At 36.1% G+C, this 19,458-nt stretch overlaps 1 protein-coding gene across 1 annotated transcript in view; it reads right to left on the bottom strand.

Annotated features, from left to right (window-relative positions):
- The window catches only part of LOC138330027 (branched-chain-amino-acid aminotransferase, cytosolic-like), a 34,339-nt gene that overhangs the window by 5,868 nt on the left and 9,013 nt on the right, over positions 1–19,458 (bottom strand). Inside the window, 8 exon segments of the mRNA XM_069277384.1 lie at positions 194–279; positions 950–1,092; positions 1,512–1,672; positions 2,154–2,225; positions 2,227–2,289; positions 12,487–12,597; positions 18,042–18,242; positions 18,935–19,024. Coding sequence (XP_069133485.1) covers positions 194–279; positions 950–1,092; positions 1,512–1,672; positions 2,154–2,225; positions 2,227–2,289; positions 12,487–12,597; positions 18,042–18,242; positions 18,935–19,024 — 927 coding nt within the window.

Here is a 19,458-nt window from a genome sequence, read left to right on the forward strand (position 1 = left end):
ACGGAACTGGAGATAGCTTCATGATATTGGAACCAAGTACAACTAAAGTATAATAAAATGATGTTTTTCTTTAAAACACTAAGAGTGACAAAGCTGATATCTAAAATATTAAAACCAATACTTGACTTATTTCGATTACCAGTAATCAAGACTGTTTTTAATCACGTTTATTTGATCCTTGGTAAATAATTACCCATTCTTTGGCTAAGTGGAGAAGACTGCTCCGTGTGATCCCTGGCAGGACAATACCATTCAGTGGAGCTGTGATCAGCTCCTCCTCTACAAAATTATAGTACCATCATCAATGGCCATGTCTTTTATTCAAATATTTTTTCAAAGTAGTCAAAATAATAAGTGTTTTCTTCATTTTTCTAAATAAACAACTTTCAGTAAAACTGCTAGGTATTGAAATTGGAAGAAAGAATGAGTGAACGAGAATTCCATGAAAGTGAATATGTCACCTGCAACTTGAGATAGCTAGAGCATGGAGACAATTTTCCCATAGTAATATGTCCTTAAATTTGACCTTCAAGACCTGGATCACAATACATGTATATTTTATATAGAAAGCAATTTTCGTCCGGCAGATATACATTAAGTTTTGCTTGATCATCTAAGTAATTTTCAGTTATTTCTTGGAGGTATCTTTATTTTTCAATTTTAGTGTCAGTAACTTTGACCTTTGACTTTGGGATCTAAAAGGCATCTAAATTAAAGGTAAATTTCAGCCAATCTATTTTGTAAAGAATATGAACAAGAGAATTTCGAATTAAATTTCATTAAGATAACAAATAAAAGCATAGCAACCTGTATGTAAGTGGATGCCAACAGTCATTATCCACACTAGAATTATGTCAAAACCTGTCAGATGATCAGTACCAAACAAATGGACTATCTACATCAAATTTATCAAAAGGTTTATAGATAGTTATATGGACCAGTTAGTTACCTCCTTGTTTGTTGATCCAGTGTAAGAACAGATTCATTGTGCCGACCTCGGTCATCTCATGTTTATCTCCATACAGCCAGAGCACCTGCTGACAGCCACGCTCCTCTGCCAAATCCTGTACGGCAATCGTCGGGGCGTAATTACTGTCAATCAAATAATAAACAACAATAATGTATTACGGCAATCGTCGGTCAAAACTTTTCAAGTTTCAAAGTTTTTCTCTTTGTGTAACTTATGTGAAATAAAATGACTTATCAGTTCTTGAGTTAAGTTTGCTTGGAGAAATCGTGCCCAGGTTAAATTTATATGCAACTTATGTGTTTAAGTTTGGTAGTATAGATTTGAATGACTTGATTGGATATGGGACAGTCTTGACATGACCAGGTTACATGTATATACTACCGTCATTTATATGGTGTATGTTTATATATCTGTACTTTGCATGCAACCTTATCTATTGTTGGGAGCATTACAACTATTTCTTCAATATTAGTAACTGAAATCTCTCATTGGAATGAGGAAATACAACAACTGCAGGAACAACTATGTACAATGTACTTACGATCCCATCTTGAACATTCCACATCCGCCGGGCCAGGCCCGGGCATAGTTGGGGTCAGCCAGAAGATTGACTGGCTTTAGACCGGTGGGATAATATGGACCTACGGGGCCTGTAAGTACATAAAGCAGCGCATTTTTGGACCTGGCAACTCCAAGGCAGGGCTGCAAAATCAAGTTTATTGGAATCTCAACATTAACATTTCTTCTGTAAATAGGTTTTAGTTTGAGCTGTCATGAGGTGTTATATCTTGGTGACGTCCAACAACCAGCCAGCAAGTCTTCTTTCTTGTCTCCTCAAAAGGATCTCATATACACTAATGGTTAATGATATATAGAGAGCCATTTTTTTTTCAAATGGGCATGCAATTTAACCAATACTTTGATCTGACCAGTCTAGTTAACATATTATTGATGAATTGAAATACAGGTCAACTTGAATCTCAATTTAAAGAAAAAAAGTCACATCCTGGCAATTAATTAACTCAATGAAAACATACCATATTTAGATTAATTACCTTGACAAATTATAAGATACTGTAGATTAATCAAGTATGGCTATTTTTTATGGCTAGTGCGAGATATGAATAAGAAAAGCAGATGAGATAGATACATGGAATCCGATAACAACGATGGATGTGCTTACCTCAGTACCGATAAAAGTAGGTCGTAAGTAGAGTGCGTTGGCCACCTCTGTGGAGTGGGGAACCCATGCTTCCCCATGCTTCGTCGATAGATATTAATTTTTTCATGCACTGAACCAGCTCACGTCCGTCAAAGAGCTGAAGAAGAAAAATAGAAATATTTCCTGTATTTTAAAAAAAAAAAATTTTGTTCATAAACTGCTCAATCAAGCCAATGGCTTATGGTGTTGTTGCTTTCAACAGCTGAATAGAAAAGTTAAATTATACAAGGACAAAACCTCATCATTTTATTAAAGACAGAAATGGGCAAAAAAAATAAAAAACCTAAAAAACCCACAATATTTCTAAAATACAGAATTGAATTATTAATCAACTAAATAGAAAAAAAAGTTTTAAATACTTAAATTAAACTTAAAACAATTCAAATATATATCTACTCTGTAGTAACAAGCTAATTTTGATAAAATGTTCAAAATTGGAGGGTTGATGCAATTTACTAGACAGTTTCTGGAATGTATAATTCAAGGGGAATAACTCCAGCAGACCTCAGCAGACACATATATTGGTATGTCAGCACTTTTGGCAACAAAACTAGTCAATATAGTTCATGATCAACATTAAGGTGACCTGTTGGTATTTATTGTATGTCATGTAAACCTTGACTTGTCTCAGAGCTGTTTGTGAGAGTAGCACAGAACAGGGATATCATTGGTTATAGGGGTAGTTTTACAGAAAGCAGACAAATTATATATAACATTTGGCAGTAATGCTACAAACTCAAACACTAACTTGTTACATAATGGTAATGTACAGAAACACACGCCTCTGATTGTGTAATGTTAGCGATAGTGATAGACCATTTACTTCTATCCCTATTAAACATATGGCATTGTTCTGTTGTGTTCATTAAGTAACTGTCACAATAAACACACAAGTCATACAATTACCAAGGGTATAGTGTTTAACAAACACATACAATGTAATATAATTTACCAACTTGCTTGATTTTGTTTTCTTCTGTATTACAAAGTACTTTGTTGACCAGGAGCCAGTTTGGGCAGTGATCATGCAACCACATCAGATGCTGAGATGCAGTTGCAATTGGTGAAGAAATACATTTCTTTGTATCCCATTATAGATCAAAGTATTAAATTTAAAGAGCACATATTTAAAATAAATTTTTTACACAACATGTAGTCACCATTGTACCTCTTATGTATAAGTTATACAGGTAGTCTGTATGTGTTGACCTGAATTAGCTTTGGAAGGACTTTTTTTTCAATAATCCAATGTCTAAACTTTAAGGCAATGACAGAACCAGATCTTATGTGAAAAAGTCTGTGTAAAGCTATACACCTATGATAAAATAATTACTTGGTATGTGTAAAGCCTATCTCCATGTTGTAAACAGGCAGTGATCTTTATCCATGAATTATACATCCATAGCCAATCAGCGGATACACCTTTACACCCTTTTCTGTAGCTAATCAATGATCAAGATAGAGTTTAAGAATCTACAATGTTCTAGTATCTATGCACTGCTGCCAAAACAGACTTCAAGGAACTCTGGGAATATCATTATCTGGCCATCTCTGATATAATTTCATTGTCAATTTGCCAAATCATTGTTATGATAATTGTAAAGGAGCATTAAAAATTGCATACCAACTCCCAACATTTCTCTACAAAGATTTCTGAATTGTGATGAATTTCTGCATATGGCATCCCATCAATAAAGTACCTGTAATTCCCAGCTGGTGACATTTTCTGTACAGTACTAACGTAGGTTTAGTCACTCATGGTGTACATTGGCACAATAGCTATTTATTATTATACAGAAAACCCAGCTGTTTCCATGCCAAGCTGGGTTAGACTTTCAGTATAATGACAGAGAGACACTAAGTTGGTATATAAATGTATAGATATATATGTAGGCCAGTAGTAACTATATATATAGCTGTAAAGAGAAAGTTTATAGATACTATAAAGGAGCATCATTCTTTTATTAATTAACTACCCTGCCTGTTCCAATTCTAAAATAATCTTAAAACATTTGCTTATATTACACATGTACAAGGGTGGTTTTATATTTACTTATACAACTTGCAACTTCCTAAAACCGAACCTTCTCGAAAACCGATAACCTCCAGAATCCGAACATTGATGTCATGTACGGAATTAATTCCTCTTTATTAATAGTATATAAAACTTCCCAAAACTGATCCCGCCAAATTCCCAATAACGGACCGATATTGAGATCGGAATAGTCAAATGTAAGTAAAATACACTTCTGAAAACCGGCCTTATCTGAGGGAGACCGATAGCTAAGGTCTGATCAATCAACCATGAAATACCCGTACCTGTATCCATAGTTGTCGCATGTCATATGTCCTGGGGCATTTAACATGATAATTATACTGTAGATGGTGGTGTAATTATTTAGATTTTTAACGAAGGTCTACCACGTGCTCGCGGTTTGTTTACTGTGGGAAACAACATTATATTAAAGAGAAAGTTTTGTATTCAATTTTGAGAGTCTCACACGGGTATTTATTTACATATGTAGTTTTTTGATAACATAAATTATCTGTATGAAGAAGCAGAAGCCATGTATTGTTTTAGAAAATGACCAAGTTGTATAATGACTGGCATCGACTGATCATCATGTAATTCCACCATATTTAATTTAATTCTTGACATTACCGGAAGCGATTGGCAGTATGCAGGTTAGTGCAGAGGAGAACCACCGTATGGTAATTATGAAACCGGAACCCCCTGAAGCTAGAGTGAGAAATTCAGGATTTGAACAAAATAAGCTAAGTTTGCCGCTTTTATCAGCATTTTGAGATGTTTTTGGATACTGACGTTTGGTACACCTTTTTCCGAATATATCAGCCAAACAATGATATATAAATGGTTTTCGAAAAGTGTCGCAAAAAAACTTGCCAGATGTAAACATGCCACCACACCATGGGAGGTACCGACGTAAATCACCTGTCATTAGAACAGATGCTGGAAAAGAACTTTCCATCGCCCATAAATACATAACTACATTACTCTATTATGATACATAAGGGTAGATTTACAAGAAAAATACTTCACAGTCCCATCTATTTATGTTATGGGAGCAATTTAAAACCTTGGTGGTGTACGGCTCATAGCTGATATTTTATAAGTAAGGAGTGACTTGCTAAACCACACATATTGTTAAGGTTCTCTGGTTTGTTTTCACGTAACATAAGTAAGATCCTAAACCTTCCAGACTTAATCTAACATCTATAGTATAATCAGGCTGTTATACCGGGTGGTAACTTGTTATTTTTGGCATTTGCTGTAAAGCTAAGAAGTAATATCTTGGCTGTTGATAAATCCATTCATAATATCTAACTTTATCAATGAGTTTCATGTTCAAATGATTTAAATATTTTTTACATGTATAAAACAAACCAACTGGCTATATTATCTTAATTTATTACAATTTGATTATATTGTAATTTTTCAACAGCTTGTAATGCATACAAATGAATTTGTTCTTTTTCCATAAAAACATTATTTCATCTAATAAGTATGTATATATATGTATTTAATGTTAATTTGTGACACATTACACATGAATTATAAACTGATAAAATTAACACCTTATGATTTCAGTGACCATGCTGAATATAAATACCAGGATATGAATTATTGATGGTACAGAACTACACACATAAAGTGAAACACTTTAAAACATTTAACACTGAAAATGAAACCACTTGGATTTACTGTAGTCATTCAATGTCATTTCAATGGGACTGGTGTTCGGTTAACTTTCAGCACCAAGAGATTGGGTGATACTTGCAACATAAACATTTAAACGTAGGTATGGATTGGTATTAATCAAACCTATCAGTTCAAGTCTTATCGCGACTATTTCTACACATTCCCGATACAACTACAGCCCCTAGTACTGTGGTACTGTTGACAATCTTGAAATATATAAGGGGTAATTTTTTATCATATCAGGCGGTTGTTTTTGGTGGTTAAACCTAGCTGTGGTTCCACCTGATTTGGACTAAATTTCATTAGATAGCGTACAAATAGTATAGAAAAGTACCCCCTGAAATTGCTAATGCCTCGAGATTGGAATTTTCAGTCTAATATTTTTTTGTAAGCCATTTTATATTTAATTAAATCCTTTTCAACAATGTCATTCTGTTCCTCTCAATCTCAATTCAATTCCTTAAGGTTAAGGTCAGAAATATCCTAACCTTACCAATACCAGTAAAGCTATTTACATCAAAATGTACATGGTACATTGATATTGTTTACCTAAACTTAAGGGCCAGCATATATCATTACTGGTCCTTCATTTCTGGGTTGTGAGTAATCTTGGGAGGGCAAGCTGCCAGGTAATGACCAAGATATTTCTCTAAAATATTCCATCTAAATTCCCCAATCTTCCATGCATAAAAAAAAATAAACACCCTAGCCTAAATAAAATCAAAGTTTTAACATTTTCTATCCTAATTAGTTAATACTATGTTTCTTTTTTTTATTTTTAGTTGAAGTAATTACTTTTGAATCCTGGTTTTAAAAACAAATAATACATGATAATTTGCTGTAAAAAGCAAAACTATAAAGTTTAATTCCATTTCTTTATATAGAGAGGAAGTCAGTCTATAGCTATCTTAGTTATTCACAAGAATTTGTTCAAAAGATTTTAGCCTATTTGACAACTTTGACCTTGAGTGAAAGTCAAGGGCATTCTTTTAAACAAAATTTGTAGCCCTTCATCCCGGCATGTTATATTCTCAATATCTGGTCTCTAGGCCTCTTAGTTATTCTCAAGAAGTCGTTTAAAGATTTCTGCCTATTTGACCCCTATGACCTTGAATGACGGTCAAGGTCAATCATTTGAATAAACTTGGTAGCCATGCCTTCATCCCAGCATGCTGTAGGCCTAATTTGAGTATTGTGGGTATTTTCGGTTCTTGAAAAGATTTCATTTAAAGATTTTTGCCTTTTTGACAGGCCAAATATGAGTACCCTGGGCCTTTCAGTTATAAGGAAGAAGTCGTTAAAATGAACAAGGGGCCCAGAGGGCCTGTATCGCTCACCTGGTTTGTAATGCCAAGTAATGTTCTGAATACAAGTTCATTGTTTCTTTTCTGAAGGAATTTGAATATTTACATCTAATTCCCCTATTGGGCCCCACCCCTCCTGCCCCCAGGGGGTCAGAGCCAAAATTTATACAAGTTCTGTCCCCCTTCCCCCAAGGATATTTGTGGACAAATTTGGTCACAATCCATGCAAAATTCTAGGACAAGTAGCGATTTATAGGATTTACCTCTAATTCCCATATTGGGCCCCGCCCCTTCTGCACCTTCGGGGTCAGAGCCAAAATTTATACAAGTTCTGTTCCCCTTTTCCCAAGGATGTTTGTGACCAAATTTGGTTAAAATCCATGCTCCATGCAGAACTCTAGGACAAGTAGCAATTTATAGGATTTACCTCTAATTCCCCTATTGCGCCACCCCTCCTGCCCCCGGGGGGTCAGAGCCAAAATTTATACAAGTTCTGTTCCCCTTCCCCCAAGGATGTTTGTGGCCTAACTTGCTTATAATCCATGCAGAACTCTATGACTAGTAGCGATTTAAAGGAAATGTTGACGGACAGACAGACGGACGGACGGACGGACGGACGGACGGACGCCGCGCCATGACAATAAGCTCACCGGCCCTTTGGGCCAGGTGAGCTAAAAAGTTTACGCATAGCCAACAGTGTACAATGACAGATGGTGCATGGGTCAGAAGACCTAAAAATATGGGCTGATGAGGTCTGTAAATCCATTATGCCATTTTAATTATATTTGCCCCTATATTATGCATGAGCGAGACCTCCGCTGCAATTTCATTGGCTGACTGAAATGACAAGAGATCCCAGAGGGATCTTGGCGCCCACCAAAGAATGATCTATATCTGACAAAGGAAAGATGGATCTTTTCTCTACTTTTTAAACTTTTTTAAACATACTGCATATAAAATTTGAGACAGATCACTTCAGTACCTTTTGAGAAATAGCGGTAACAAACTTCAACTATCAAAATTTAAGATGACTCCTTGGTGGCCATCTTGTTGATCAATCGGTCCCAAATCACAATTCGCACAACTAGGGCCCTAGGGGAACCTACATGTGAAATTTGAGAAAGATCCATTCAATACTTTCTGAGAAATAGCGATAACAAACTTTGAATATAAAAATCCAAGATGGCTGCCTGGCAGCAATTTTGTTGACCGATCGGTCCCAAAATGCAATATGCACAACTAGGTCCCTAGGGGAACCTACATATGAAATTTGAGACAGATCCCTTCAGTACTATCTGAGAAATAGCCATTAAAAACTTTAACTATCAAAATCCAAGATTGCGGCCTGGCGGCCATCTTGTACACTGATTGGTCCAAAAATGCAATATGCAAAACAAGGGCCCTAGGGGAGCCTACATAGTAAATTTGAGAAAGATTCCTTCAGCACTTTTTGAGAAATAGGGATATCAAACCTTAACTATCAAAATCCAAGATGGCCGCCTGGCAGCCATCTTGTTTTTCCTATCAGCCTCAAAATCTGAAAGACACAAATAGGGTTTGGTTTGATTAGTTTAACGTCCCATTAACAGCCAGGGTCATATAAGGACGTGCCAGGTTTGTTGGTGGAGGAAAGCCGGAGTACCCGGAGAAAAACCACCGACCAGCGGTCAGTACCTGGCAACTGCCCCACATGGGATTCGAACTCGTGACCCAGAGGTGGAGGGCATGTGGTAATATGTCGGTACATCTTAACCACTCGGCCACCGCGGCCCCCACAAATTACCAAGGGTAACTTCCATGTGAAGTTTGAACAAAATTCCTGCAGTAGTTCTCAAGAAATATTGATAACAAACTTCAACTGCCAAAATCAAAGATGGCTGCCTGGCGGCCATCTTGTTTTTCCGATCAGCCTCAAAATCTGTATGGCACAAATAGGGACCAAGGTTACCCTCCATGTGAAGTTTGAACATAATCCCTTCAGTAGTTCTTAAGAAATATCGATAACAAACTTCAACTGCCAAAATCAATGATGGCTGCCTGGCGGCCATCTTGTTTTTCCGATCAGCTTAAAAATCTGTATGGCACAACTAGGGACCAAGGGTAACCTCCATGTGAAGTTTGAACAAAATCCCTTCAGTAGTTCTCAAGAAATATAGATAACAAACTTCAACTGCCAAAATCAAAGATGGCTGCCTGGCGGCCATCTTATTTTTCCGATCAGCCTCAAAATCTGTATGGCACAACTAGGGACAAAGGGTAACCTTCATGTGAAGTTTGAACAAAATCCCTTCAGTAGTTCTCAAGAAATATCGATAACAAACTTCAACTGCCAAAATCAAAGATGGCTGCCTGGCAGCCATCTTGTTTTTCCGATCAGCCTCAAAATCTGTATGGCACAAATATGGACCAAGGGGACCCTCCATGTGAAGTTTGAACAAAATCCCTGCAGCAGTTTTTAAGAAATAGTGATAACAAGCATTGTTTACGGACGACGGACCACGGACGACGGACCACGGACGCAGAGCGATTTGAATAGCCCACCATCTGATGATGGTGGGCTAAAAAGTTGTTACCGGGGTATGCTCCTTTCGGGACACTTCATTTTCCTTTTGCATAAACCACATACCCCAGACACTCAAAGAGAAAATCCAGAACTTGATTGGTCCATATTTTTGTAATAACAGGACTGTTATCGTCTTAGTAATGGCACTTTGTATATATGTTTAGGTTGATTTTAAATGGAAAATCATTGCTCTTTCTAACGGTAGTTACTGTTTTTGTGAAAGCTTGCTAAGAATGACATTTTTTAGCCACTAAAGCTTGGTGAGGTATACATTTTGTGTCGGGAAGCTTTCCACTCTATACGTATAGTACTATGTAGAGAATGATTTTTACTGATTTTTTATCTAGATAACTAAAATGTCTAAAAATGGTCTCAGGGCACTCTGGTGGGACTATAATTATAAACTGTAACTAATTCTCACATCGCTGTACATAGTGGGTGTACTCCTATAGTCAGCTACGTACCTATTATATAAGGATATATACCGTATTTTCCCTATTAAGAGCGCCTCCTCTAATAAGGGCGCCCCCATGTTTTTTGCTGAAAAAAATCAACTAATTTCATACAAGTTTTGTGCCAGATTGTGATGATTTGTCTTTGCAGACGCTAATAAAATACTGTTTCACATCAATCTGATGGTAAACAGATATCCGACCAGCTTGTATAAACACTAAATTTATTGCATTGGACATCTTTGCCAAGTGTTTACACATAGAAACAGCGAGAACGCCATGTTCAAAACAAAACGTGTCACTTGAATGCCCCACACACGTGTATGCGGACTAACTGGCAACAACATTTTAGCGATGTCTATACAGGTTTTATGAATACTTACTGTATCTATGATAACGGTTCCTAAATAACAGGAATGTTATCATTTCTAAGCATTTTATTGTGTGCTCTTGTCGGTATTTCCCATTTGCCACAAAACGAAAGTAGCAATCGAAAGCACCGTCCGCCATTTTGTGTACGCATGGTAAACAAACAGGCTAGCATGAAATGCCAAAATTCCATGAAACAGACAATTTAACCAATGTTAAATACTTCTGGTGCATACATTTCTTCATAATTATGTAATTTCAATACTTGCTTGATTTCAAAACGTAAGTTGGTTATAGTAAGTTTCAGAAAAATACGAAACTAAAAACAAGATGACTATAGCTGTTTCAGAAAAAAAACCATATAAAAAAGGTCTCAAATAACGGCGCCCCTCTCGGCCATTTACCCGCGCCCCGCGCCCTCATTAGGGAAAATACGGTATGTATAAGCTATGGTGATTTTCAGGGTAAAACTTAGGACACAATAAAGTTACATGATTCACAAGTGGTTAAACAACTGTATCAGGTACCAGGAAGATGTTATATAAACAAGCTTCTTTTTTAGACAATATTTCAAGCATATCATATCTAACACAGATGTAAACATATTCATGTTGCCAAGATTTTCTCTTTCCATTAAAATTCTGATATCATTTTATACACATGCTGAGTGTACATGTGAAATCAAGCCTTTAAAGATACTGACTTGATATAAAACCTTCAGTCAAGGTATTTATAGGTAAATCTAATGTGTTACTTCAGAGATAATAAAATGTATAAGCAAAAATAATTCTGTTTCCTTCTTCGGATTTTCCAAATATGAATGTTTATTACATAAGAAAAGTTAGGGTATAAAGTAGGTTATACTACATGTACTTCAGCTTTTAACTATCTTCCTATGGTCTATATATAGATGCCACAGCTTTTCACACATTCTCCAAAATGTGCACTATCACATGCACATCATGAGATGATTGTGTGCAAAGATCTGGAATCCATATTGACTATATAGATTCCATAGGAAGATAGTTTAATATTTATATTTACATTTTTAACTCATTTTGGTGGTACACTGTATTACCACTGTAACATTGTAACTGTACATTAATATTGTTTAAGCTAGACCAGGACAATCAATGATAAAAGATGGTACAGCCATTTTTATGGTGATCATTTGACTTCATCTTTAAACCTGTATATCAGAACTAATGTATGGAAAAGCTTAAAGGAACACATACCCTCTCACCAGACAAATTAAAGACTTACAGGAAGACACGCCATCTAACAGACAAAGTTAGGACTTACAGGAAGACATGCCATCTCACCAGACCAAGTTAAGACTTACAGGAAGACACGCCCTCTTACCAGACAAATTTAAAGTTAAGACTTACAAGAAGACACACCCTCTCACCAGACAAAGTTAAGACTTACAGAAAGAGACACACCTAGCTCTCACCAGACAAAGTTAAGATTTTTACAGGAAGACACGCTCTCTCACCAGACAAAGTTAAGACTTACAGGAAGACACGCTCTCTCACCAGACAAAGTTAAGACTTACAGGAAGACACGCTCTCTCACCAGACAAAGTTAAGACTTACAGAAAGAGACACGCTCTCTCACCAGACAAAGTTAAGACTTACAGGAAGACACGCTCTCTCACTAGACAAAGTTAAGACTTACAGAAAGTTATATCCTCTCATCAGACAAAGTTAGGACTTACGGGAAGACACACCCTCTCACAGACAAAGTTAAGACTTACAGGAAGAAATTAACACCTAGCTCTCACAAGACAAAGTTAAGATTTTTACAGGAAGACACCCCCTCTCATCAGACAAAGTTAGGAGTTACATGAAGACACGCCCTCTCACCAGATAAAGTAAAGACTTACAGGAAGACACGCCCTCTCAGCGGACATCACCATCCTTTCCATGTTCTCCATAGGTCTGAACAGACGTATCTTATTGTCATGGCCTCGGTAAGACTTCATACCCTCAAACAGCTGTCAACAGAAATCATACTTGTGATGAAGAAGATAAAAAGTGTGATAGCTTTACATGATAATCACATGATACATTGTGCTATTTAAAGGCAACATTATAAAGCTATCAATTTGATTATGAAGACATTTAATGAAATATGGTCACTAAGACCTAATTAAAAAGGAACACACACTTGTCTCACGTGCACCTATACAATTGTATTAATTGGGAATATTTAAGCTTCCTAAATAGACATTCTCTATAACAGACTCTGATTTATACTATAAAACCAGTCTCCCATCTGGTTGGGATGGGAAGGTGAAGGTGGGAGTGTTAAAGAACCTAAAAGGTGGGCCAAGTACAATGAGTTCAAACTCTTGTGCATGATTGTGACATCAAACCATTGTGTCAAAATATAGTGTGTCACAATCACCAGGTGGTGGTATAATCAATTGTTATTATACAATGTAGTACTTTACCAACACCATTTTGGTATCTTGAAACCAATATAATTCAAACACTGCTGACAAATAAGTGGATCAAAGTAGGAAGTAAACCATTAAAGATGCTCCACCGCTGACAAATGATATTTTTTCACTATCAAAAACAGTAGCAGACAATTTAGTATTTTTCTTCAGTTACAAAAGTTACTTACTTTAGACCATTACCAACATTGAAAAGTTTGAGCTTCTAATTTTACTTCAAGTTAAAAATATAAAAAATAATTAATTGCATCCCGAAAAAAATCCGTGCCACTATATCCTATATGGAATGAAGTACTGATTGCACATGCACCAAAGGTGAAGTAAATTATTTTATATTTTTTTTGTGTTAATTATACATAAATATACACGATTAAACACCAATTATTGTTCAAATGATGAATATCATTTATGCTCTGTCGGCGGTGGAGCATCTTTACATTTTTTGAAATATCCATGGTGACAAACTAAATCCCCTAATTAAAAAGGCCTCATTTCACTTGTCGAAACCCCCAGGTGCAGAGCCAAAATTTATACAATTCTGTCCCCCTTCCCCTTAATGTTTTTGGCCAAAATTTGAGACAATTATCAAAACTTTGACAATAGAAAATTTAAGGATAAAACCTCAGTTCCCCTTTGGGACTTAAGTTTGACTTTCGTGAAAGAAAAAACATGGGCCAAGTACAATGGTTCACCAAATGCATTTGTGGCAGTTTTGGTAAAAATTGACTGCAAGCTGAATGATTTGGTTTTTTTTCACAACTAAGATAGGGTCCCTACATATGAAATTTGAGGAAAGAATCCTTCCCTTGCCCCAAGGGGGTCAGAGCCGGGTAAAAATTTATACAATTTCTGTTCCCCCTCCCCCATGTTTGTATATGGAATATGAAGTACTGATTGCACATGCACCAAAGGTGAAGTAAATTATTTTATATTTTTTTTGTGTTAATTATACATAAATATACACGATTAAACACCAATTATTGTTCAAATGATGAATATCATTTATGCTCTGTCGGCGGTGGAGCATCTTTAAGTATACTCTTAAAGAATGTACTCTCACAACTTGGTGTCACAAGGTGATGTCATGTTGGTAGTAAAAAAAATCAGTCAGAGAAAAATGCAGTAAAAACTGCAATAGCTATAGCAACCTCTAGCTAGTGCCCGTTTCAAAAGTCTTCAAATAACTTCTCTGGGTTCCGAATGGTCATTTACATACTTGACCTCTGTGTAGACTACAAAGCCCTTTTTTATTTGTCATTTTAATGTTCTTTACAAATAATTTTAAATGTATGACCAGGCCCCGATTTCTCGAAACAAAAAAGCAGACTTAAGTCAAAACTTAAGTTTTTTTCCTTATGTAATTTATATGAAAATTTATGACTTAAGTCAGTTTTTGACTTAAGTTTGTTTCGAGAAATTGGGGCCAGGCATACATCATGGGCACCAAATGTGGCAGTTGCCAGGTATTGACTGCAAGCTGGTGGTTTTTCTCCGGGTACTGCGGCTTTCCCCACCTCCTAAACGTGTTACATCCTTAAATGACCACTGGCTATTTCTAGGGCATTTAACCAAACCAAACCAAAGCACCATTTATTTGTGTCATCTGTACAATGATCTGCCTGAGTAGTATTGACTGGACGTCCATACAACCCCCTAATGGGAATAGCCTAAAATAGTTCCACAGGAAAACACCATCATCCTGTCTGTATATATACTATGTTATGTATGAAAATCAATTTTGCGTTTCAGCATAAATTTGGTGTGTTCCTGTTCTATTGATTCCTCAAGATTAACTAACACTGCAGACAGCAGCATTACACACTAATTAACTTTCACAGCTAAATTACATCATAAAACTATTAGCTGTATACACAACAGACTTGAGGGTATATATATATATAGTCACCAAACTAACAAGATATCAGATCTGATGCATGTAACATACAGAGAAAGCTTTGTTAACACATCATACAGAGAAAGCTTTGTTAACACATCATACAGAGAAAGCTTTGTTAACACATCATACAGAGAAAACTTTGTTAACACATTATACAGAGAAAGCTTTGTTAACACATCATACAGAGAAAGCTTTGTTAACACATCATACAGAGAAAGCTTTGTTAACACATTATACAGAGAAAGCTTTGTTAACACATTATACAGAGAAAGCTTTGTTAACACATCATACAGAGAAAGCTTTGTTAACACATCATACAGAGAAAGCTTTGTTAACACATCATACAGAGAAAACTTTGTTAACACATCATACAGAGAAAGCTTTGTTAACACATTATACAGAGAAAGCTTTGTTAACACATTATACAGAGAAATACTTTGTTAACACATCATACAGAGAAAGCTTTGTTAACACATTATACAGAGAAAGCTTTGTTAACACATCATACAGAGAAAGCTTTGTTAACACATCATACAGAGAAAGCTTTGTTAACACATCATACAGAGAAAGCTTTGTTAACACATCATACAGAGAAAGCTTTGTTAACACATCATACAGAGAAAGCTTTGTTAACACATCATACAGAGAAAGCTTTGTTAACACATCATACAGAGAAAGCTTTGTTAACACATCATACAGAGAAAGCTTTGTTACACACATCATACAGAGAAAGCTTTGTTAACACATCATACAGAGAAAGCTTTGTTAACACATCATACAGAGAAAGCTTTGTTAACACATTATACAGAGAAAGCTTTGTTATACAGAGAAAGCTTTGTTAACACATCATACAGAGAAAGCTTTGTTAACACATCATACAGAGAAAGCTTTGTTAACACATCATACAGAGAAAGCTTTGTTAACACATCATACAGAGAAAGCTTTGTTAACACATCATACAGAGAAAGCTTTGTTAACACATCATACAGAGAAAGCTTTGTTAACACATCATACAGAGAAAGCTTTGTTAACACATCATACAGAGAAAGCTTTGTTATACAGAGAAAGCTTTGTTAACACATTATACAGAGAAAGCTTTGTTAACACATCATACAGAGAAAGCTTTGTTAACACATCATACAGAGAAAGCTTTGTTAACACATCATACAGAGAAAGCTTTGTTAACACATTATACAGAGAAAGCTTTGTTAACACATTATACAGAGAAAGCTTTGTTATATAGAGAAAGCTTTGTTTACACATCATACAGAGAAAGCTTTGTTAACACATTATACAGAGAAAGCTTTGTTAACACATCATACAGAGAAAGCTTTGTTAACACATTATACAGAGAAAGCTTTGTTAACACAACATACAGAGAAAGCTTTGTTAACACATTATACAGAGAAAGCTTTGTTAACACATCATACAGAGAAAGCTTTGTTAACACATCATACAGAGAAAGCTTTGTTAACACATCATACAGAGAAAGCTTTGTTAACACATCATACAGAGAAAGCTTTGTTAACACATTATACAGAGAAAGCTTTGTTAACACATCATACAGAGAAAGCTTTGTTAACACATCATACAGAGAAAGCTTTGTTAACACATTATACAGAGAAAGCTTTGTTAACACATCATACAGAGAAAGCTTTGTTAACACAACATACAGAGAAAGCTTTGTTAACACATCATACAGAGAAAGCTTTGTTAACACATTATACAGAGAAAGCTTTGTTAACACATCATACAGAGAAAGCTTTGTTAACACATTATACAGAGAAAGCTTTGTTAACACATCATACAGAGAAAGCTTTGTTAACACAACATAGAGAGAAAACTTTGTTAACACATATTATACAGAGAAAGCTTCGTTAACACATCATACAGAGACAGTGTTCAATCTACGATTATTTTTCGTGGGTCCTTTTCAATGGTTTTTGTGAAAACAATGGGTCCCACAGTGTTATAGATACCTATCTCAAGAAATTTCATGGGTCCTTTTATAATTCTGTGAGTCCAGGACTCGGGATGCGCACGTAGATTTATCACTGCAGAGAAAGCTTCGTTAACACATTATACTATCCATTTAATAAATCCTATAATTCCTACTACACAGAATGGCTGTCCCTTTGTTCTCCAGATACCCTAATCCCTACACATCACTTCCTTATTGTCATATAATTAAATCAGACGACAAAGATTCCCTAATCCAACTGCTTTAACAGTGTTTAATCACACTTTTAAAATGCGCTTGTTGTCAATATAAATATGCAATTAAGCTGAAAAGTAAATATTAATGAAATCCTAATTTCATAGATTATTTCTAAAAGTTCCATTCATATACTCATTACAATCAATATCTGAAATAGATTGTGAAGCAATCTTTTGACCATGATGGTTGAACACCATCTTAATTCCTCTCTCTTACATGTCAACCTTCAATCCTAAACTAGAGAGCAAGCTTATCCTAGTCCTCAACTCCCTCATATTAAAATGGGGTAATTGCATAGTGGAAGACCTTGGCCGTTGGATGGATATAAGGTTCTTTACGGGGTAAATATGAGGTTTGCCACTCTAAACACTGTAACCCTGTATTTGGCACCTTACCTCTACAGCGTAGTGGAACACATTGGCCGCCATGAGGATATAAAGTTTTGTACGGGGTGGATATGTGGTTTGCCACTCTCAACCCCCTAACCCTTTATTTGGTCCCATACCTCTACAGCATAGTGGAACACATTGGCCGCCGTAAGGATATAAAGTTCTGTACGGGGTGGATATGAGGTTTGCCACTATCAACCCTCTAACCCTTTATTTGGTCCCATACCTCTACAGCGTAGTGGAACACCTTGGCCGTGGGATGGATACTAAGGTTCTGTACGGGGTGAATATGAGGTTTGCCACTATCAACCCTCTAACCCTGTATTTGGTCCCATACCTCTACAGCATAGTGGAACACCTTGGCCGCAGAGTGGATATGAGGTTCTGTACGGGGTGGATATGAGGTTCTGTACTGGGTGGAATGAGATTTACTCCTCTCAACCCTAGAAATCTAACCCTGTATTTGGTCCCTTACCTCTACAGCGTAGTGAAACACCTTAGCTGCGGGGTGGATACTGAGATTCTGCACCGGGTGGATATGAGGTTTGCCCCATCCTTTGTCATTATCCCATTCTACACTGAGCATGTGATCGCTGTGGTGCCGACCAAACACCAGTTTGTCTACGTCAGGTTTGGGATGTGGGTTGGTGGTGAGTGTGATCTGCAGGTCTTCATACTAAACACCGTGAAGAAAACAAAAAGAAATATAAATGATAAGATCAGTCATGAATTGTTCTATCTTAATTATTTAATGGCTTGTGACAGATCACTGGAAATTATTTGTCTGAGACACTCCACAGAAAATATTGCAAAATATGTGTAGGGCAAAAGTGGAAACTGCATGAGCCTGTAATATCACAGATAGTTATCTATATATATATATAATGCACATAATGTAACTTCTCATTTAAGGGGGACAAAATCCAATGTTACATAATGTGCATACCCGGTATATATCGGGGTGGCCGATTGGTCAAAATTTGCCAACATATATATATAACGTAAACAGGCCTTAAGTCTCTACCTCAAAGTCACAAGTTTGAATACCATGTGAAGTATTTGCCAGGTTAATACCTGACTGCAGGTTGCTTGTTTTTCTGCAGGTACTTCAGTTTCCCTTCACCTCCTAAACTTACCTGAGGGTACATATAATTAAATGCTCCAGGCTGTTAACAGGACGTTACACCAAACAAACCCAAAATTGATTTACATGTAATTAAATAGAATATATCTTTACGGATAATAAATTGTAGAATTACAGATCACCTCAGTGATCAATAATAAAATTTAAATGCCAATTACAATTCAATACCTACTTATACATATCTGTATAAAGTTGATATAAACCTATAGCTAGAGTTGTCTTACCTTGAATGACGGCCCAGATTTGAAGGAGCTAGTCTGCGAGGCAAGTCCTGGTCTGAAGACCTGAAGAATGTTACGGATACCAAGGCAGGGCTAAAAACAGAAAAAAATCACATTAAAACATGTTAAATATTTTCACAATGACTTAAAATCTAGATGACAGGATCATTACAGGGATAAACAGTCATAGATAATTAAAGATGCAAACTGCCATTGAGATTGTACAAAGTTTTACTATCATATAGCAATGCTAGTGTGAACTGATGATAGGAAATAAGCAATGCTAGTGGTGAACTGATGATAGGAAATAAGCAATGCTAGAGGTGAACTTATAATAGGAAATAAGCTATGCTAGTGGTGTACTAATGATAGGAATTGAGCAATGCTAGTGTGAACTGATGATAGGAAATAAGTAATGCTAGTGGTGTACTCACTGATGATAGGAAACAAGCAATGCTAGAGGTGAACTGATGATAGGAAATAAGCAATGCTAGTGGTGTACTGATGATAGGAAATAAGCAATGCTA

Source organism: Argopecten irradians, chromosome 8 (assembly GCF_041381155.1).
Source record: "Argopecten irradians isolate NY chromosome 8, Ai_NY, whole genome shotgun sequence".
Lineage (NCBI taxonomy): Eukaryota > Metazoa > Mollusca > Bivalvia > Pectinida > Pectinidae > Argopecten > Argopecten irradians.